Here is a 23,240-nt window from a genome sequence, read left to right on the forward strand (position 1 = left end):
GGGGATGAGGGATATTGCCATTTGTAAGTTTGAATCCTAAAAATATGGTGATACCAAGAGTGAGATGAGAACTAATTCTGATGTGCAGAGTCAGATATTTTCCAATTCAGCCTAATTTACCAAATTGGTACTCTCACTATAACATCTTGACTATTAAGAAAGATGTAGGAGCATTCTTTTCCTTCCAAAGTTAAGAAATATATAACTATTGCTTTTGTATTTATACATGATGTATACCAAAATGCACAGATTTTATATAGATTTTTTAAGATAAAATATGAATGTTTGTCATTTAGGCTTCAAGTCTCTAGGCTTGCTAGGTATGAGTTTAGTCCCATTCTGCATGAGGGACACTTTGGAAAAGGATGAGGAGCACTGCTCAAACTTGACGCTGTGCTCAAGCACAGTGAAACTTCCAAATCTCTGTCTTTGGAAAATAGATATTTTTAACAATCAGAGGAATCTTTCATATCTGCCATCGTCAATAATCAATATTTATTGTGCTTTTACCATAGGCATAGAATACCGTGAGAATCTGGGAAAACATATATACATATATATTTGTTTTGCTTTAAACTGGAATTGGTGAACTCTAGAAAAGGAAAATATAACAGTTGGACAGATTTTCCCTTCTGTGTTTACTGATATTTTTTCCTACCGTATTTACCCAAGCCAATGCTGTTCAGTACCAGTTTACAGTTACACACAGGAAGTAGGTGCAAATAAGGGTTCCAGGATGTGGTCATACCGTACCTGAGGGCATGTCACCATGTCCTATACTTATTCACCCATTGACTGGTATTTGGGAAGGAGCTTCCTAGGCACTGTCACTAAGCAGCTCTTTCAGATAGTTTATTTTCCCCCCAGCTCTGTGTCTAATTCCTTGGATGGTGCAGCTATGTAGCAAAATACGGTAGGAGTTTGTCTTAGCTGTGTGCTGGGCAGCCAAGGGTTTAGACACAGATGAGGTGGTGAACTGCTGGTATTCAGGAAGGTATAGGAATCAGTCAGAAAAATAAAAGCAATCTGTTCCAAATGGTATAGAAACCTACACAAAAGAAATTAGTGAGTAGGAATTTTTTTTCCAGAAGGAAGATGATTATGGCACAGCACATATAATTACCTCAGAAAAGCACAGAGAAAGCATTTGTCTATGATTTTTTTTTTCTAGCCAGCCAAGACTTAGAAGAGAGTAAATGGTCTTGAAAATCTAACATTATATTTGGACGCCCCATAGTGATTTCAAACCACAACATCTCTAGAGATTGCCTAAACAAGTGGATATTCAAGATGGCATTTACCTCATAGTTTTTTAAAATTGAATATTTAACAGTGAGAAAATTAGGTATTCAATTCTTAAGAAAGCTATTGAATCTTTCTGCAAATTTGTGGATTGTAGACAAAGACTCCTGTCTAGTATAAAGTTGTATTGTATTTGTGTGTGTGTTTCCAAAGAAAAAATGAAATATAAATACAGACAATAATAAAGCAAATACTCCTGTGCTCTGTAGCCCAATTAAATAAATATTAATATTTTGGTTTTGCTTCAGATCTTTTTTAAGGAAATGATTAAAGTTGAAATCCTTTCTTCTTCAATCACATTCCCATTATTATTCTCGCAAACCACCCAAAGTCATTTATCCAGTTCATGCTTCTATAACTTTGCTACATATATTATCCAGGAAAAATATGTATTATTGTTTGGATGCTTATGAAAATTATGCTAATGATATTGTATTTAATATTTTTTATTCAGCATTTTTCCATTCAACATTATTTCGTCATCCCCTCAAGTTGATTCATATAGATCTAAGTTACTCATTTTGAATGCTGTTTTATATAATATAATAACATATAACAATATCACCATTCTTTAATCTGTTCCTGAAAAGATGAAAATAGGATTGTGTGCCACCCCCACCCCCAGCTTCTCCCATTCCCACTTCCACATCTTTGATCTCAGATAATCTAACCTGTTGAAAATGAGGCAAACCTCCCCATCTTTGAAACTGAGAAGGAAGCTCTTAAGATATCTTAATCATCTTCCTGGTCATTCTTCCCTTGTCTTGAAGAATAGATCACATTTGCAGCTAAATAACTCTATGGTCTTGTCCTGCAAAATCCAAGAAATGTGACAGACTTCCTTGATTCCATCTCATCTCCTTCCCCTTCAGTTCAAATTGACAGTTATTCCTACTGATGTAGCTAAATTAAGTCTGTGGTTCACACCTATATTAATCCCCTTATCAAATGGTGGCTTGGCAGCACCCTTAGTGTTCTCTTTTAAACATGCTTTCTCATTTTTTGCAATGTGGTTTGGCCGATAATTTTCCAAGTCTATAACTTCTAGTTTCTTTTTCTTTAATAATTCCATCTTCAAGCCATTTCTCTCTTCTCATACTTTACTAAAAGCAGTCAAGAAGAACCAAGCCACTCCTTCAACACTTTGCTTAGATATTCTTAGCTAAATATCCAATTTCACTGGTCACAGTTTCTGACTTCCACAAACACTAGTATCTAAAAACAATTCAGCCAACTTCTTTGTCACTTAATAACAAGGATCAGCTTTTCTCCACTGGACAAGGTGGAAAAAAGAAAAATGCAATTAGCAGTGTTAATGAGGAGAATAGCATGTTTTTCATTTCAATGTGAGAATGGCCTTTATCATCCATATTTTTACTGACATTCTGTACATGATTATGTATTGTCTGAGACGATGGAAGCTTTCTTTACAGCTCTCCTCTTCCCTTTCTGATCCCTCACCAAAATTACTTTTGAAAGTCCCTTCATGACAATCTCAGCTTCTTGTAGATGTACTCCAAAACTCTTCTAGTCTCAGCCCATTGATCAACTCCAAAGCTGCTTTCACATTTTTAGGTATTTGTTACAGCAGAACACCACCTCTCAGTACCAATTTCTGATTTAGTTGGCTGAGGCTGCTATAATAAAATACCATAAGTAGGGCGGCTTTTCAACAACAGGCATTTATTTCTCACTGTTCTGGAGACTGGGAAATCAAGATCAAGGTACTGGCCTATTTGGTTCCTAATGAGGGCCCTCTTCCTGGTTGTAGATAGCTGACTTCTTGCTTTGTCCTTAAATGATAGAGAAAAAAGAGCAAGTACTCTGGCCTCTTCTTAAAAGGGTACTAATCTCATTTACAAGGGCTCTGTTTTTATGACCTAATTACGTCTCAAAGGCACTACCTTCAAATACGATCACATTGGGGATTAGATTTCAATATATGAGTTTGGGGGGGGGCATAAACTTTCAGTCCATAATAGGTTGTTTCCAATTTAAGGTGTTAAATATATTTTAATTAATGTCTTCATATACAGGTGTTGAAGTTTCTCCAGTGTAAAAACATGAAAGTGGAACTTGTCATAGGTCATATATATTGTAAACTAAATATAGTCAATATCATTCTTCGAGGTGATTGATCAATTTACATTCCCACAATTAATGTGCAGGAGTTTTTTATTTACCCAAGTCCCCCCAAATTAGTAGTAGTATTAGTATTGGTATTGTGTGATCTTTTTTTTTAACTGTGGAAAATTTGGATGTGGAATACTATTTTTTTATTTGAGTTTTTCTGGTTACTGGTTTTGAAACTCTATTCATCTTACTTGGAGTATTATATTTTACTTTTATAAACTGCACACACATTTCCTTTGCTAATTTTCTATTAGGTTTTTATATTTTTAAATTATGATATGTTACTTATATATTATGGATAAAAGTCCATATATGGATAAAAGTATCTTCCATTCTGATTCTCTATTTTTTACTTTATTTATGGTTTTCTTATTTGTTCAAAGGTTTTTCATAAATTAGACTACATCAAAAATTATCTTTTCCTTTTTAGCCTTGTGGTAAGAAATCCTTTTCTACACGGAAACTATAAAGATAGTCTTCTACACTTTTTGTAATAGTTTTATAATTTGTTTGTAATATCTGTCTTTTATTCACCTGAAGTTCATTTTTACGTAAGTTATCACTTGGAGATCTAATTTTTTCATATAGAAATCTAAACATGTCAATACAATTTTTGAATAGTCTATCATTTCTGAGTGATATAAAAGCATTCTCTAATTTAAGCCATGATTGCATATATGCCTGAATATATTTCTCAGCTCTATAAGAATTTTATTCTATTGGTCTTCTAATCTATTCCCATGCCATTGCCTAATTATTATAGTTTTATATTATGGAGTATAAGTGAATAAGTACCCCCACTTATTCTTATTTTCAGAAACATCTTGGTTATACTTTGTACTTTATTCTTTAATATAAGTTTTAGAATTCATTTGTTAAGTTCCATGAATAATTCAATTAGAATTTTTATTAAGTCACATTGAATTTGTAAAATAATTTGGTACAATTAACATTTTAAAGATATTCAGTCTTCCCACTTGAGAAAATAACTTATCTCTGTATTTAGGTCTCATTTTATGTTTTTTTATATAGTTTTATATAATTTCTATAAAATAATAACAATAGAAATATTCCCAGTTATCTCCTTGTTTTTGCTATTCATGTGAATTATGCCTTTCTTCTGTATATTCTAATTGGTTATTGCTAATGTATTAGAAATATACTGATATTTTTAAAGCTTGACGTGGTATCCCTCTTGAACTGTCTCTGATACTTATTTGTTGCTTCCCTTAGAATTTCTATGTAGATACCCATGTCATTTGTAAATAATAAAATTTGTGTTTTACTTTGCAATACTTACTAATTTTTTCTTTTTTTTTTCCTTTTTTTTTTTAATTTTTTCTTATTTTGTTACATTGGCTACGAAAGTAATAATTATGAATGTTGGGTATAATAGACTTCATTTTTTTCTTGTCATTAATAGGAATGCTTGTAAAATGCACTATTCAACAAATATTTTTGTGTACTACCTACCATGTTACAACAATGAACAAAGCAGACAAAAATGTCTACCTTCCTCAAATTTATTTTCTACTTGGTTAGACAAATAAGTATGTAAAACATGTAGTATGGCCATTGATGATATATCATATGGAGAAAAATTAGACAGGAAAGGGTGATGGGTCATGCTGAGGGTAGAGTGAGGGAGTTGTAATTTTAAGTGAGATGATCATGAAAGGTTTCAAGGAGAACATAATATTTGAGTAAAGACTTGAACAAGTCAAGCCCTAAGTGTGGAACAAGTGCAAAGACCCTGGCACATATTGTATGTGGCTGAGGAGCAGCAAGGAGACCATTGAGGTTGAACCAGAGTTAGTGAGGAGGAGAGGAAACGAGATACATTCAGAGGAGTAACAAAGGACCAGATTGCAAGAACATTGGCTTTTACTCTGGATAAGAAAAGAAGCCACTAAAATATTTTGAGTGGAATCCAATGGAAGATTATTTGCTGAAATTATCTGACTTATGTTTTGAAAGTCTCACTCTGCCTGTTGTCTGGAGAATAGAATAAAATTGAATAGGAATAGGAAGAGGTGGGCAGTGGTAGAAACAGAAGGGGAGCAGAGGAGAGCAGTTAAGAAGTGTCACATTTGTTGATCTGCTGATGTGGCATCTGGGTGAAATAGAGGAGTTAAAGATGAGTCCAGAGTTTTTGGTCTGAATAGTTAGAAGAATGAGGCTTTTCATTTACTAAAATTGGGGAAATTGTGGGAAGAATAAGTTTTGGGAAAAGATAATGGGGACATACTAGAACAGGTTAAGTTTGAGATGCTATGTTGAGAAAGTCAAGTGAAGATGTCAAGTAGATAGTTGGATATATGAGTCCTAAATTCAGGAAAATTATCTTTATTGGACTTGTAAATTTGGAGATTTTATACATAAAACTGGCAAGGCCAGTAAAAAGTCACAGTAAGTTCATTTAAAAAATGATAGAGAAGAGTCTAAGTATAGAGTACTGTGGCCATCCAAAATTTTGAACTAATGGAGATAATAGGAAACAAGAAAATCAACCAAAAAGAAGTTTCTAGAAAGCAAACAGGGGAGTGTGGTGCCCAGGAAGGCAAGAGAAGAAAGTATTTCAAAGAAGATGGAGTTATCACTGTGTCTGTCTTAGTTAGTTTGGGCTACTATAAACAAAGTGTCATAGATGGGGTGGCTTATTAACAACAGAAATTTATTTCTCACAGTTTTGTAAGCTGGAAGTCTGAGATCAGTGTGCCAGTATGTTGGTTTCTGGCTAGGGCTCTCTTCTGGGTTGAAGACTGCTGACTTCTTTTTACATCCTCTCATGGCAGAAAGAGGGCATGAGAACTCTCTGGGGTTCCTTTTATTAGGGCACTAACTCCATTCATGAGGGCTTCACCCTCATGACTCAGTTATCTCCCAAAGTTCCATCACATTTGGGGTTAGGATTTCAACATAAGGATTTTGGGGGGACAAACTCTGTCCATTGCAGTGTCAAATGCTGTTGGCCCAGAAGGAGATGACAAAGTGACTCCTGGATTCAACAATATGAGAGGATTGTGATGTCTACAAAGTCAGTTTCAATAGCGGGTGAAGGGCAGCCCTCCCATTTTCCTAACTTACGTAGTGCTTGATTGTTTCTAAACAGAGAAACATGGGATTTTGTTTTAGCCAGTCATTAAGTTCAGCATCATGTTTTACCAATTTCAGTGCTTAATTGTTTCTTATGTTCCACTCCTTTCCTCTATTTTTGTTTTCTCCTGACTAAAGTAGATTCCAGCAAATAATAGAGTAATAAACTCAGTTAATTTTTCAGAAATAATCTTCACTCTTAAATTTTTATTTAGCCAAATATAAAATTGTAGGATGACTGTTATCCTTCCTCAGCACATAGGACTCATCACTCCATTGCCCATTGTCTTCATATTAATTGTGGAAAGTCTCCTGTCAGTCAAAGCATTACGTTACTTGTTTGTAGGTAGTTCATCTGTTTTCTTTGTCTTACAGATCTGTGGTTTTGCTATTATGTGTATGACTATGGATTTATTTTTATTCTTGTTTTGTTTATCCTGCTCAGCATGTGGTGTGCTTTTTCATGTGAGGCTTTGTTTTGTTTTGTTTTCTTCCAATTCTGGGGAGTTCTCAGCCAACTTCCCTTAATATATCACTTCCTGACAATCTGTTATTTCTCCCCTTATGATGAAAATCTTGTTGGGTGCATACTGGAGCCTTTCAATGTTACTGCTTTACTTGTCTCAATTCTCTTTTTATGTTTCATCTTTTTATCTCTCTTTGCTGAATTCTGGGTATATTCCTTGTCACCATCACTTATTTTCTTTGGGATTGTTTTGGGAAGAGATTATTACATCTGAATGTTTTAATGTTTTTTGTTTTTATATTTCCATCTTCCATTATGTCTATTCTTATTTCATATTTGCTGATTTTTGTTTTATCATTTGTTTTATATAAATATTATCCTTTTCTTATCATATCATTTATCTTAAACATGTTGATGAAACTAATTTTAGGTGATTCTATTATTTGCATTTGATCTTGAATATATTCATCTCATAATTTTTGAGTTGGCTGTCTGTTTTCTGGTGTTAATTTGAATTTTTGCTTTCAGGCAGCACATTGAGTGACAGGTGCATTTTTCACTCTCACTCTTCAGAATGTAATGCTTTTTAGTTGTCTCCTCTAATCCCTCAAGATCTTAGTCTTGAGGCAATATCTTAGGATTCCCTCCCATCTGGCAATAATTTCGGAGATATCCCTGACCCAGTCACTGAACCAGTGGGCTGCTTGGCCTAGGTCCAATCTGGATGCTTTCTCTGCATCCTGCCCCTCCTGCAGCTAGATGTCATTGAATGGTAGAGATAGATTTTTCAGCACTTTTTTTATGAGTGGCAGAACCACAGCCCCTGATTTTATGCAGGTAGCCTGGAATCTGGTTCCCACCACTCATAAGGGAGTATCTTATACCCCACTGAAGCATCCACCTTTGCATCCACCTTTCTGCTTCCATACCTGAACTACAGAATGACTGTGGCTTTAGACCCATTTACCTACCACTGTGCTTATCTGTTCCATTTCTGGCCTAAAGAAATATTTATCTTATTTTTAAGAATAGTATTTTTTTTTTAAAGTGTCTATCATTGTATGTAGAACTGTGAAAATATAATTTTTAAGAAATAGACTCACAATGCCAAATAACCTGGAGCACTTTATAGTTTTAATAAATATTGCTCTTAGCCACACATGACAATATAAGTTTATGATTTACATATATTGCATATTTATGAAAAACATTATTCAGTAGGTTTCATTCCTTTTTCTAAGAGTTCATGTTAAATCATATTATTATTCTGCTAAAATAAACCTTTATCTTTTTATCCTCACCACAATCTTAAATCAAGATTGATCCTCTAAATAGGTGGCAACTCATTTGACCTGATTTTTAAGGTCATAGGCAGGGCATTCTGTACCCCAATATTCTTTGTACCTGCCATGATATATAAATTCTACCAAAGTAATTCCCCTGGATTTAATGACTTTTTAACTTTCTCCAAGGCTTTATTAAAGGAAAATAAATTTGGGGGCAGGTGGAGAAAGGGGAGCTCATGCCTTTGTAACACTGATGCCTAACAGAGAGTAAGGCTCTTTGGTAATGTCATCAAGATCAGGCCCCGGAAGATGAGTCAGAAGTGCCAAAAAGGATATTGGCTGTTTTAAGGAAAGTGCGAGGTCACCAAAAACAAATTTGATCTTCCTCATAATGTTATATAGTTAGAAACCTTGTAACAAAGAGTGGTGGTGCTCAATTCACCTTTCAGTAAACATCAATCGAAAAACGAGTTCTGTACACCCCTGTCATCATTTAAAGGTGTTCATAAAGGAGAGCAGATTTAATCAGTCTTGGTTTAAGAAGAAAGTTAAAAATAAATTTTCAAACCTTAACATGCTTACTTTACCAACGATTTTGATTACATGGGAATTTCATCACCATAATTTTATGTAGCAGGTAATGGTAGACGTTTGTCTCCAAAGTTTTTAGACTATTCTCCTAAAAAAAATTTCATGAGAATTTTTAGTTTGACCGATGAAGCTTACTGTTTTTCCTTTTCTCATGTTATCTTCCTCCTCCGTTAATTAAATTATGCTTCCTTCAGCAAAGGGAACTTATCCTTATGGAGATTTCTTTCAAGCCTTACATTTTCTCTCTTCTTTCAGCCAATCGGGTACTGAAGCAGCTGAAATGCGAAAAAGGCAGCAGTCACAAAATGAAGGAACACTTGCTGTGTCTCAAACGCCTGGAAACCAGAGGCCCAACAACACATGTTGCTTTTGTTGGTGCTGTTGTTGCAGCTGCTCCTGGTACGTCTCCCTACCTGTACCATACCACACCTGCACTAGGCAGTCACTAGTGCGAACATGCATGCCAAATCTTGGAATCGCAGAAACTTCTCAACATGCCTTTTTTTTTCCTTTGCAAGTAGGAATTATTGGAGATTATCATTGGTATAATGCAAACATTTCCATGAGCAAAATATAATATTTCCTCAGAATCTAAATTTAAATTGATAGTAAAGAATGAAAAATTATTTTATATTATGGTTTTCTTCATCCATGCTCCTTAAAAATATGGGTAAAAATAAGATTATTGTTATATATATATTTGTCAATAAACAATATTTTCCAATGTTACAGATGATGCAGGAACATTAAGATAACATCTAGTAGTATAGTAGGATCATATTCAATGTTGACTTTTAGTCATGCACCACTTGATAGGGTTTTGATCATTCAGTTGCACAGCCAGATAACTGTGAGTCAGGGTGGCAACCTCAGCCACAGAACTCCTGCCAATAAGGATGAGAGAAGAGCCACAGACTCACAACCACCCATCTGAAAGACTAGGAGATACTCTTGGTATGAAAGCCAAGTCATTTAATTAAAAATTCTGAACCTAGAGCCAGAGAACCCACTTTCCATCGCAGTTTTATTATTGGCAGGCTCTGGGACATCATGCAAAGTGGTGATCCTATTGTTCTTTGGTTTCCTCATTGACAAAACCAGGAAGAGTTAGACAAAGTGATTCCTAAGGTCCCATCTAGTGCTAAATGTCCATGATCCAGGGACCTCAGAGAACCTGCTCCAGTTCCAAATTCTCAAAGTGCCTTTCAGTGAGAAAACCAGTAGGACTCAAAACCCTAACATTTATGCACATGAGATTCCTCAGGGCAATGCTAGATTTAAGGAACTTTCCCTTGAACCATATATCTTGGAGTCTTTTAAGATCCCACTGGGATCCTCTAGACCAGCCATGGTCTTCTAGATCTCTCTGGCCCATTTCAAAACCTAAAGAAAGGCCCATATGCTTGATTCATGTTCATATGTGTGATCTCTACAGTTTCCCAACATCTTTCAAGGTTGGTTTTTTGATATGATGGCAAAAATATGTATCATTGTGACAAAAATAGAAGATGAAAAGTGTCATTATACTATAGTGGTGCCCTTGATGTTGAACAAGCTCCACCCACTCTAGAAAACTCTGATTCCAGAAAACCATCAGATATTGTAGTAATCTGGATGGTTTAAAGTAGTTTTTATAAATATCAAAATTGCTTTCCAGATTATGATTCTTTGTTGGAAAGCCATACATCATTTTTTTTTTCATTCTTAAACCTTAACAATTTCAGATGGAGGAAATAGAATTCTAGATAAGGTTATATTTCAGTCACAGTGTGTAATCTTCACTGTGTGTAACCACTCCTGAAGATATCATCCAGCTCTGGTCTTAATCCATGAAATACTGAGTAGTGACTAGATATGGTGGTTCTGAAGTCAGACTACCGGGGTTCAAGTCTTGTCCTCACTCATCACTATCTGTGTGACCTTCAGCAAATTTGTTAATCTCCCTGGTCCTCAGACTTCTCATGTGCCAAATAACAGTAATAAGAATTCCTACCTCCTAAGGTTATTATAAAATTAAATGAGATAAAATCTATAACAAGCCTAGAACAGTGTCTGACACATAGTAAGCATTTCATTGAGAGTTAGCTCCCTGGGCTATGGACCACTTCATATTGGAAAAAAAAAGATCTCTTAAAGAGGAGTTGGCTTGAAAGAATGTAAATAAAATCTGTTTTATTTTAATTTCTATGTGAAACATTACAAATATATTGTTATTGAGGACTGTGCTTCTATTTCTCAATTATACATTGAGGACTGTACTTCTATTTCTCATTTGCAGTGTGCCGCATATGTAATCAGAGTCTAATTTTATTTACCTGCCAAAAGTTGTTTCCAAATTGCTTCAGGATTAAAACACCAGAACGTATAGAGCACTGAAGTTCCGTTTCACTGTGTTTGTTAGCTACCAAACAAACATTTAGTGGGACTTGCTTTCGTTAATTTTAAAAGTACATATACATTAAATAACAAAACATTCAACACTAGCTCCTGAGCATCATATTGTCACAAAACACAGACAATGGATCAAGAATAAAACGGCTTTTGGAAGGTGTGCCAACTCTCCACACCTCTAAGGTGGATTCCCAAACACTTGGTGCATTGTGTGTGTGCTCTGTTAGTTCTAGACTGGGGCATCCTTGTCAGGAATTGCATTTGTTAGCAATGAGTGATGGCTGCCTAAGTCTATGACATAAAATGTACAGTTCATAAATTTACAAGTCCTTCCACATATGACAAATGATAGATAATTTCTAATGTAAACAACCTGATTTTGAAAAAAGGTTGAAGGTTAAATTGCCTGGAACTATGGATTTTAATTATGGCTATATTTCCTTATTGCAAATGAAAATGTCCTTTACACATGCATTTTAAGAATATTGTTATTTTTGTACTTTGAGTTTAGGAAAGAAAATTGTAATGGCTTTTTGGAGTGAAAAGAAAAAGAAATAAATGTTCTTCAGATTTTCCAGGATAGGTCAAAGGAGCAGAACAAAAAGAAACACTAAAAATATAATTTAGCTTCTAAAAAAAAGTTAGACATCAAAATACGAAGTAACTGTCATTCATGAATAGGAGTAGTTGTCATGTGGCTGAATTTACTTCCTTTTTAGGAAATAGAGTGGTAGGAAAATAAACGTCTATATCTAGCAATAAATATAAAATACCTCACTCCAGCTTCACATGTTATGGGTTTTTGAAACAATATATTTCCCTCAAATTTGCATTTCTCATTTATATTTCATTGTCAGCTCTTCTCCCATTTTTAAATCTATTCCTATCCTTTTAAAATTACCACTGCACTTTGTTTTGGGGGAGGACACGGAGAGTAAGTACATCACTGCTGAACGTTTCCACAGTTTCCTTCAAAATTCTGAACAGTCTGGATAAACTTCATAATGTCTTATCGAGCTGATCCACTCTCTATCTCTGTCCAGAAACCACTTCCTCCCCAGTCAGTCTCTCTATCCCCTCATTGGCCGCCAACTCCAAGGAGAGGAAACAAGAGGATGAGGTTTAGATCATTTAACTGTCTTACCAAAAGGAGTGATGGGTGCCTGAAGCTAGGCCACAAAGTGGGCCATCTGTCAATGTGCAAATCCTTCTATACATGGAACTAAGCTTATTCCGACCAGGTGAAGAGATAGCTTTGCCAGGACCACTTGTCTAGAGGTTCAGGATTGTCACTGGAAAACAGAATGACTTGCCTCTTCAGGCTCTACTCTCCCTTTTCTTTAAGAGAAAGAAACCTATGAAAGATGTTGTGGCCTTCTCTCAAATCACCCTCAGGCGGGACAGTGAATCAGTGAGGTTGTGCAGACACTCACATGTGCGATAACGCACGTAAAAGTGCATTGCAGACTAGACACTGTTGTGTGCTTACAAAAATGGGCTGCATCAGAATGGAAATAAGATGATAGAGCTTTCAAAGTTTAATCTGGGCTTAATGCTAATTTTCAAATTGTCCTGTGAACCCTCTCGTAACATCAGAGGTGACACTGAAATAACCCAGGCTGTTTCTTACACATAAAGTTTTTGATGCTAATACCTCTCTAATAACTGGCCACTTCTAGTGGTGTCCCATTGAGCAAGACAGGTTTCCCTATGTTTAGTCATACAAAATTAGAACTCAGGAGACCTCAGCTGCCATCGATCCAAAATGTTCACGTCGACCTTGCTTGCCACTTTGGGTGGTAAGAGATGACGGTTGTGGGAGGAGAGGACCAAGTATTGCTGGCCACAGCACTGACTGCTCCTTGCAGTTTCCAAGGGAATAGTGCTATCTTTAGCCATTTTATATATTAGACTTAGGTGTATGCTTTTGTTTAGGAAAAAAATGGCCCCACTAAAAAAAATAATGTTTGGAAAACGCTGTGTCTAATTTTACAGGTAAGGAAACTGATGATTTGCTTGCTGCCACTGGGCTCATTAGGGACAGAGATAGCACTAGAATGCAAGCCTCTTAATATCCAGGCTGTTGTTCAGTCTCTATTAATGCAACGCTTCCAAACTGTTCATTTCCAGATTTGATATGAACAAATACAACTTTCCCAACTGAATTCACAGTCCCATGAACTACTGGGTATTGCCTACGAGATTTGGCCCACTGTACTGGATTCTTCTCAGGAGAGATTGGTCACAGACTGAATTTAGTAAATTAACTAGCCCTTGCAAAGCTAAAATTGTCTCTCTTTTGAGCACATTAGTTCCCAGAGTTGCAAGACCATGGGAGAGATCTCATGAAGTGAATGTTAGGCACTTTAAAAACATGCTTTTGGGTGCCCCTCCCTCCATTTTTAACAAGTACCACAGCCTCCCTAATTCAAAACAGTGCAAAAATGTCCCATTTTATCCTCTGATGCTGTCACCCTTTAGCTCTCTGCCAATGGAAATACTAAGATGCAAGCCTTAAAAGTCAAAGGATATTTTTTGAAAGGAAAAACAAAAATCCATGTTTGCTCCATGGTGAAGAAGCCACTCCCTGGAAATAAAACCAACCACTCACACATGCAAGGTGAATCATTTCATCTGAGGCACCAATGAGCAAATGGTCTCCTCTGTACCTGCCACGCTTGGAGAGCTGATTCATCGCACATGGGAGCATTAGTTATTCCTGCGGAATAACTTACTGTACACAGGATTTCCAAAGTACTTTCAAAAGATCATTGTAAATGCCCCTTACCAAGAATTCTACAGTTTTGAAACTCCATCTCTCCATGGAAGGGGTAAATTTCCTCACCAGCTTCTATCAATTATATGAACTTTACAGAATCAAAAGGCATCTATCAAAATGAACCCAGGTTTTCCAGGCCAGATACACCAAAAAGTGGATAATTAGGACTATGAACCTTCTTTATGTTATTCATTCATTAATTTGCTCATTCACAATTTACTGAATGCCTCTTGTTGCCTGGCACTATTGCCCTTCCCCAGCTTTCACCAGGTTCTCCCCACCTCTACAGTGACAGGGAACAAAGTCTCCCCAAGTGACTACATCTAGATACGAATATTTGGTATTATTCCCAGGTCGCCCTCTAAAAGTTTAGTGTTATAGCTGCTCCTGCCATGTCTGTGTTACATATGACCGGAGTACCTCCGATTGTAAAGCTGCCAGAATTAGAACTAACTTGACCCTTTGCATGGAAGGTATATTGTACGCACTCTTTTTTTTTTTTTTTTTTGATTTTTTTTTTTTTTTTTGAGACAGAGTCTCACTTTGTTGCCCAGGCTAGAGTGAGTGCCATGGCATCAGCCTAGCTCACAGCAACCTCAAACTCCTGGGCTCAAGCAATCCTCCTGCCTCAGCCTCCCGAGTAGCTGGGACTACAGGCATGCGCCACCATGCCCGGCTAATTTTTTCTATATATATTAGTTGGCCAATTAATTTTTCTATTTATAGTAGAGACGGGGTCTCGCTCTTGCTCAGGTTGGTTTCGAACTCCTGAACTCAAACGATCCGCTCGGCTCGGCCTCCCAGAGAGCTAGGATTACAGGCGTGAGCCACCGTGCCCAGCCTGTACGCACTCTTTTTGACTGTTTACTGTAAGTGTAAACATTTTCTAAGTGCCACATTGCAGTATTAAGATCTTCTATGGAAAGATGGATGGGGAAGAAACAAAATAATAGATGAACATATTGTTTCCAGTCTTATTCAGGAGAGTAGGAAGAACAATGAGCCAGAAGAGAAAAGCCAGATGATTAAATCATTTCGAGTCAGAGCCAGCTTGGAAGGCGAGAAGCTCAGGGCCAGGGAAAGCTAGTTGGTGAGGAACCAAGGAAGCATCCTGGAGTGTACCATGGAACACCTGTGGGGACACTTGTGTGTGGTTCCCATGAGGTGCATGGTCAGAAGGGGAAGGAAGGGTCCCCAGGATGAAGTGCCTGGGAAGGGATCACAGAGCGGTAAGGGGGGAAGGGGGAAGTCAAAGGGCACAAGCCTCAGCGGGTACAGGAGAGGAATGCGTGAGCATGGGACGAGCCACCTCTTTAAAAGAGCACCCTGAGAGAGGTGGTGCCTCAGAGAGCTGGGTGTCAAGTAGGGCCAGTGGGAGAAAGTGGGCCAGGGAAGGTTGAGCGAGCAGGAGAGTGTATTTGATGTGGAAAGGGAGTTCCAGAGAAAACGAGTGTCTTCAAAGGGGGAAGTTAATAGTAGAGGGAGCCTCACTCCTCTGGAGAAGCCCAGAGTCCTAAGAGGACAGGAGGAAAGAGACTGTAGGTAAAGGGGTGTGGCAGTACATCTGGGGACAAGGCTCTGCACAGAGACAAAGGTGGGGTCCACTGGCCCCAGATACCCTAGTCGACTCCCAGGGTCAGACCTAGAAAAAGCCTTTCAAATCCCAGCCAAAGTTGACTCACTATATGTGGCAATGTGATGAGGACCATCTGTGTCTGGATAGGCCTGGCTGTGCCAGGGCTTCAGGGCTGACCTTGGCAATGGGCCAGTGCTGTTTATACCCATAGCCATGCCTTCCTCTGCCCTGGACAAGGCTAGACACATGGAAGGTCAGATTTTGTTTGTTTGTTTGTTGTGTTTTTCATTCTCTTTGAAGTACCCAAGAGTTAATTATATAAATGAATTTGAATTTTGCAGGGCAAGTCCAGATTAAATATGACAATCTGGGAGTCACCAGCATACAGTATACAAGAGCTGACAGTGATGGCCCTGGAGAGCATGCCAGGGGAAAAACAGGGAGCTGCAGGCACAAACCTCAGGTTGCACCTACATTTACAGAGCAGTAGAGAAGTGGGGAGTGGGAGAGCTGCAAACACAGAATATGGAGAACAGATAGTATCAGATGTAACATGCAAACACAGCAATGGGCTGCCACAGAAACCAAGAGAGTAGAGTTTCACGAAGAAGAGAGTAAGTACACCAGGGAGGTGCAATACAATAAGAATCGTGAACACCTTGTGATCTGACCTACTGGGGGATTATTTGTGAAATTTGCAAAAAAAATGAGCTTCTTAAGGTGCACGAGGAAGGGGCACTTGGAGAGAAAAAAGCTGCTATCAGAGAAAATGAGTGAGCTTCTCTTTAAAGTTTCTGAGACACCATGATCCTTCAGGATGAATGTTTGGTTTGAGGGAAGTCAGAGTTCCCTTCCTGACTTATTCAAAGCAAATTATTTAATTTCTAAAACAAGATAAAACTCAATCCTTCCAAATCCTGGCTAAATTTATTAGCTATTTGGACAATATTGAAGAACTTCACCAAGCATCTCCCAATCATACAAAAATGAGATTGATGGTTTTGCTACGCTTTCCCTATATATAAAATATCATAGTTCTGCTACATCTGATTGAAATAAGTATTAACTCTATTTTTGTTCCTCTCATTAAAATTCTTCATTGTATCTCTTGAGCCTAGCCTACTTTCTTTCATGGTCTAGGCATGGAAGACCTATTACAATCTGCTTGCTATTTTAGGAAATCGTCCAAGAATTACTTGTTCTTTCTTTTTGTCAGATAGGACAATAAGATCCACTTTTTGTGAAAATGGAGTTGATTGCATAATTCTGCTGAATTGGATATTATAAATATCATAATTTCCAATGCCATAAAATCCATACCTTTGTTTCAAATATCAATATACTATATATTAACATGCATCTCATGCATGGGAGAATCTGTTCTTAAGTAGAAAATAAATTTCTGACATTGATACTTTTCATTTGAAGCAATATAGATTATTTAAAAGTACAGAACCACTTTAATCTATCAATTCCATAAGTAATAGTGGAATGGTAACTTCATGCATTTAATTCTGAATAGAGGTAGTCCTGCCATATTTAATGATTACACACAATTCTAATGACATGTGTTGCTCATATAAAGCTGACTTTCAGGAGGCTGCATGGAATAGGAAATGAACAGCACTAGAATTAGACAGACCTGGATGTGTCCCAGTTTTATAACATAGAACTATGAGACCTTTGGGCAGTTACTTAATCTCTCTGAGCCTCAGTTTCTTCCTCAGTAAAATATGATTAATAACATATATAAATGACTTCGTTTAAGGTTCAGTGCATGCTATGAACCCCCCTGCATAACCCTCTATTGATAGGTATTATTTCTGTCCCTTTCAAAAGTCTCAGACCCAAACGAATTTACCAGACTTTGTAGGATTTGACCATTGCATGTTTGGCAGTGCTCTATTTATGCTTTTTATGATAGGGAAACAAGCTTCCAAAATCAGAAGCTTGAGCTCCGACTTAACTAAGGCATGTGATGACTCAGATGATGGCATGCCATTTTAATAACAGTATATACTAACTAAATAGAAGTCCATCTGGCCTTTTCACCTCCAAGATATTTGCTTTCCAACAAAAGCATCCACTAACTTAATTATGAATTACAGGGGAAATTACAGTGGGTTGGAGGAACAGCTTAAAATAGAATTTCAATCAACCTGAGAACTGAAGTAGAAGACTCTGATGACTGGCATGGATTTATGTAAAGTATATCTACCTCAGTCCTACAATTCTTTTCATTTTAAGGAAAAACGAAGAAACCCTGTTCATGTCAAATAAGCTTTGGTTATCTAATTAAACATAAGCTTACAGAGTGGGTCCAGATTTTCACCATGTAATTATTTGTTAAATGGAGTTGGCATTGTAAATCAAATGTGCCGATGAACTTAAAATACATGGCTTGGGGTTTGAAATGAAAATGTAATGCAGATAAAAAGAGAATTTTTTAAATTCATCTTTTCAAACAGATGCATAGAGAGAGAAATTGGCACAGAGAGAGAGAGAAAGAGAGAGAGAGAGAGGGAGAGAGAGAGAATCAAAGAATGAAGAGATTTATCTTCAGTTTCCATGTGTCAAAAGAAGTGGTGAATGTTTATATACAACCCAAACTAGAATTGAAAGTATGGAGAACCCACTCTCACAGTGGCTATTTGAAAACATTTTAAATAGAAAATATTTCCTATTGGTATTTAAAAACCTTTTCTAATTAATTTGTTCTAAGAACCTATGACCTAAGTTCCATTTTACCCCAGCATGAAAGTAGAGTGTAAAGCAATTTATTATTGGAAAGGATAAGGACAATGTTAATAGGATTATGGCTGCCTGTCTTTAAGACTAAAATATTCCTAAATCAAATGACTCTGTCCAGGGTGTATTGAGAACATTTTCTAAATATCAAAAAGGAAAAATGGTCGCAGTTATACACACCTCCCAAGATCACACTTATTCCTCTCAAGTTTGATGATTATTACACTCACAGAAAGATTGAATGACTCTTTTAAAATTCCTTAGAAAGATATAATTATCAAAACTTCTTACATGTAGCCCCCTTCATAAGAGTAATTACTCCCAAAAACTCTTCAGGTTTTCTTTATTTTGACTGATTAGATATTGTATTTATAAAGGTAACACAGCCATCTAGTGGACAGATTTTTAATAGCTGATTATTTTACTTGAGACGTTTAAATTCATGAAACAAAAGCTTAAGCCAAACGAAATATTTGTTTATGACATACAATACTTGATTATAAAATGTGGGGGGAGTGTTTATAGTGGCAATGTGGGATTTTTTTTAGATAAGTGTGGGGTTTTGTTTTAGACAAGTGTTGTATAACATTTCCAAACAGATTTCTAACCACAATTCCCATCCCTACTTACCCCACTCACAACCAAGCTGTATTATATTAGTAAAAACTTAGAAATCAGATGAAGTTCACAGGTTTGACACTGAGTTTCTATGTGTCAGAAATTAGAGATGTTACATAGTAACTGTTCCACCTTCAGGTGCCTGTTTTTTTTGGGGGGAGGGGGTTGTTGTTTTAGTTTTTTGATAGTCTCCATCAGTTCTGTTTTCTTTTCTTTGTTCCCCTCTCCTAAGTTATCTTTGCTGGTGGAAGAAAGTAGAACTTCCCCGGGGAGGCCCTCCTTAGATACAACAACACCTTGTCTGCAGTCATTAGTGGCATTACCTTTTTTCTTTCTCTTTCACGCTTTGCTGTCAAAACCTTCTGTAACAACTCCTTTATGGTAATCTCAAATTCCAGGGAATGGAGCAGTTGCTTCTCACCAATATCCATCATAAACCCAGTGCTCTGGGCAACAACTCCTGTGGAGTGATATTCTATTTGGTTGGGGGGAGGGATTTACACTTAGTGGGCTGGTTTGTAATAGGACGTTTACCCTTTCTAAACCTTTAGGAAACATAAATTTGTGTAAACAACTGAAAAAGTAACATACCACAGTTAACTCTCTCATGTAAAGAGAAGTAGCGTTGCAGAGTGAAGATGAGCATGAGACAGTAAGTCAGAAGATGTGGGCCAGGCGAGGTGGCTCACGCCTGTAATCCTAGCACTCTGGGAGGCCAAGGCGGGAGGATTGATTGCTCAAGCTCAGGAGTTCAGAACCAGCCTGAGCAAGAGGGAGACCCTGTCTCTACTAAAAACAGGAAGAAATTAATTGGCCAACTAAAAATATATAGAAAAAATTAGCTGGGCATGGTGGCATATGCCTGTAGTCCCAGATACTCGGGAGGCTGAGACAGAAGGATTGCTTGAGCCCAGGCGTTTGAGGTTGCTGTGAGCTAGGCTGACGCTATAGCACTCCAGCCCAGGCAACAGAGTGAGACTCCGGCTCAAAAAAAAGAAGTGAGTTCCAATCCTAGCTCTGATATTGTTTGAGTTGTGGATATTGCAAAGTCATGACCGTTGCCTTGTAAATAAAATGGGAATGATTAATAACAAGTCCTCTGCTTACCTAACAGGACTGTTGTGAGGAAGAAATAGTAAGATACTGTATGAGAAAGTGTTTTAGAATAATAGCAAAGTGTAAGTCTCTATTTTCTTGGGTTAAAATAAAAAGCTCTTTGGTAAACTTGGAATTGTCATTTTCACATGCAGCCGATTGGTTCTTCCATTTAATTAAACATTTGTAATAATGTGCCTTTTTGTCACAAGTTTTTATTCCTTGCTTTATATCCTTGTGAAGTAGGTTACTACCATTATCCCCATTATGAATGAGGAAAATAAAGCACAGAAAGCCAAAAATCATCCTAAAGCATGTATATTCTGCATTGGAGTCAACTTCATTGTTTTCTTGGCCCGCCCCATACCGCATATTTCACTGCTATTCTAATCTACTGCCCTGCTCTGGGACATCTCATCTATCCATCCTGTTCTGCGTTTGCATCATGCTTTTTTTTTTACAACTTCCAGGCCCTGTGGGATGTTATCCCGCCTCTGCATGGAAGCCCCTTTGTCTGGGTCTCCACCTGGTAAAATGCCTGCTAATTTGCCACCCTATTTAATCATTGCCTCCTCTGTGTAGCTTTTCTCAGTTCTCTCATGCAAAAGTACAGATACCACACCCGTGTCTAAGAAACATCACGTAAATAACCCTATTTTAGTTGTTATCACAGTGCCATGTGATGTTTATTTACCTGTCTGAGCGCCTCGATAGGGCAAAGGCTTTGTCTTATTCATCTTGTATTTCCGACCCGGGCAATGTTGCATAAAACAGGTGTTTCATACATATTTGTAAGTTCTTGTTAACTCCTGAATAGAGCTGTGCTATTTTACTATGATAGTTTGAATGATGAAAATGAAAGCTCTAAAGAAAAATCTACCAATTTTTGTTCAGAACCTGAAGGATGTTGATTTTATTGTTGCGCTGGGAACTTTGAGCTGTTTCATGAATAGAAAAGATTGACAACACAATGTGAGAGTATAAAAATACCGAAAAGTCTGCCCTCACCAATGACAGTGGCTCTTTCTTGGAGCCTTGATGTCATACCATATTAAATTGAAGCATCTTATTGATTCCTCAGTTGAATTTTTCTGTAAATATATGTGGTTTTGTGACCAGCCTCCATCCTAGAGTTACCATGGCTACTGCAAAGTTTTCATCTTATTTGCAACCCTTTTAAGGGCTGTTTTAAAGAACCAATTGTTTTTCTTACAATAGTAGACTGCCTTCTAAAATAGGCCCTGCACATATCTAGCATGACAGATCAGTAGATAAACTCTTATCATTGGCAGCAGGTAATGTTTTTCCCACCCCATTACCCACCCTCCCCTGTAAACAAACAACCCACTCACACACAGAGAGTACATTTCCTTATTTTTTTGAAATGTACCAAATGCATTTCCTCCCTTCTCAAGGTCTCCATTTTAGAAAATATCTGATAGGATTTTCAATACTTATTTTAGTATATTTAGCTTAGATTATTGGCATTTTTTTTCTTCCTTGCAGTATTTAAGCCTTGATCAAGACTCCTATCATGAGCATTGTGTATTCATTTTGTTCTCTTTGTGACTTTAATTATTTTAAAAGTAGAAATGTTAATTTAAAATGTTGCATACATAAAAGTGGAAACAAAAAAGCAGGTCTCTGTGTGACCCCTCACAACTTTGGTGTTTTTCTTTTAGGGCTTTTCTCAAACACAAATTCTTAGTGATTTATTATCTTAAAAAATAATACTAACTAGAGCAGGATGAAGTGAAATTGGAGACAGACATTAGTATCAGCACAGACAGGCAATCCAGTATCAATTCCTCATCTATTTTCTCCCTTTCTCTTCATCTTAAAATGGCATTTTCAGTGGTTCTTGATAATTACAACCTTGAGACCCATTTTCTAAGAACGGTAGTAAAAGGTAGTTAATTGAAAGGACAACTTGCCGGTTGCTAAAGTTCAATTTCTTTCTACAGGGCAAGACTGTGTTCAGTATTAGATCAAGGGATGGCACAGCGGTGAACAGTTAAGCATTTATTGAATGTCTGTTATAAGTAGTTTTAGTCCAAATGTGTGTCCATATTTTGCCATCTGTAGAAATGAAAGATGTAAACACAGCCCACTATTTCATAATGATCGCTCTAATATGGTAGCATTTGGAATGTTTGTAAATATCACAGAAACAGATATGAGAGCCAGAATTCATGTTCGGAAACTTGTGAATCATGCGTGTGGATTCCAGATTTGTTGCTCTACAGCAAAAGCATAAGAGAGAACAAATTTTTCAAAGATGTTGTGTGAAATGAGGTATACCTACATTCTGCGGGGCACATTCTGCGGGGCACTGTGGAAATGTAACAACAATAAATTCTCAAGGAGTTTATTATTTAAGCTGAGAAAGAGAGCTCTTTTTCTAATCTCTTTATAGTGCTTTACTATGTGCACACATATACATATAAACTTAATAAACCTTGGCAGAATCAGTATTAATTTCCTATTTATATAAAATCTTTCTAGAATTTACAAAAAATTCTTATTTTAGGTATACAAGAACTTTCACAGAATTTTTTCAGTGGTGGATTTCCCCCTCCCATCCAATTTCCCATAATGACTGGAAATACATCGAATTCCAGAGAAGCAGTCTTACTCAAAGATACTTTGAGACATTAATGAATCTCCTCTAAAACACTTTTCTCACTTAAGTGTAGAGAAACCTAGAGGACTGGGGTTTCCTAGGCTGCCTCAAGCCACATACACATTCACGGTACCCACATACAGAGACCTGAAAAATATCGCACTGCTCTTTCTGAATCCCTGCCCCTGGCTATGCTACATCAGAGGCTTTGACATCTCTAAGCACGGGATTGCTCCCTCCTGCAGGGCTCTCCCTAACAGGCCGCTCTAGTTTCTGTTTCCCAGGACTCTCCCAGCCACACCACTTTTCTGTCCATAGCTCTACGCCAAGGAAACTGCCACTGTCCCTAGAAATGGATAGAGAGGAGAGCTCAATTTTTTTCCCCATTAAATTCCATTTTTTTTCTATGAAGTGCCTTTTTTCTGACTAAAGAATCCTTTCCAATTCCTATTGGCTTCTCTTTCTGGCTTAGTCCACGTTCTACAGTAAATCGTCCTGGCCAGTCTCACTCTCGGTTGCACATTGACCTGTGCATT

At 37.2% G+C, this 23,240-nt stretch overlaps 1 protein-coding gene across 2 annotated transcripts in view; it reads left to right on the forward strand.

Annotated features, from left to right (window-relative positions):
* Positions 1-23,240, forward strand: part of RGS17 (regulator of G protein signaling 17) — a 98,580-nt gene that overhangs the window by 56,571 nt on the left and 18,769 nt on the right. For both annotated transcript variants that reach the window (XM_012748144.2, XM_076002853.1), the window contains exon 2: positions 9,130-9,273. In XM_012748144.2, coding sequence (XP_012603598.2) covers positions 9,155-9,273 — 119 coding nt within the window. In that variant the 5' untranslated portion in view covers positions 9,130-9,154. The remainder of the gene's footprint in view (positions 1-9,129; positions 9,274-23,240) is intronic.

The sequence above is a fragment of the Microcebus murinus genome, chromosome 5 (genome assembly GCF_040939455.1).
Source record: "Microcebus murinus isolate Inina chromosome 5, M.murinus_Inina_mat1.0, whole genome shotgun sequence".
NCBI classification, from domain to species: domain Eukaryota; kingdom Metazoa; phylum Chordata; class Mammalia; order Primates; family Cheirogaleidae; genus Microcebus; species Microcebus murinus.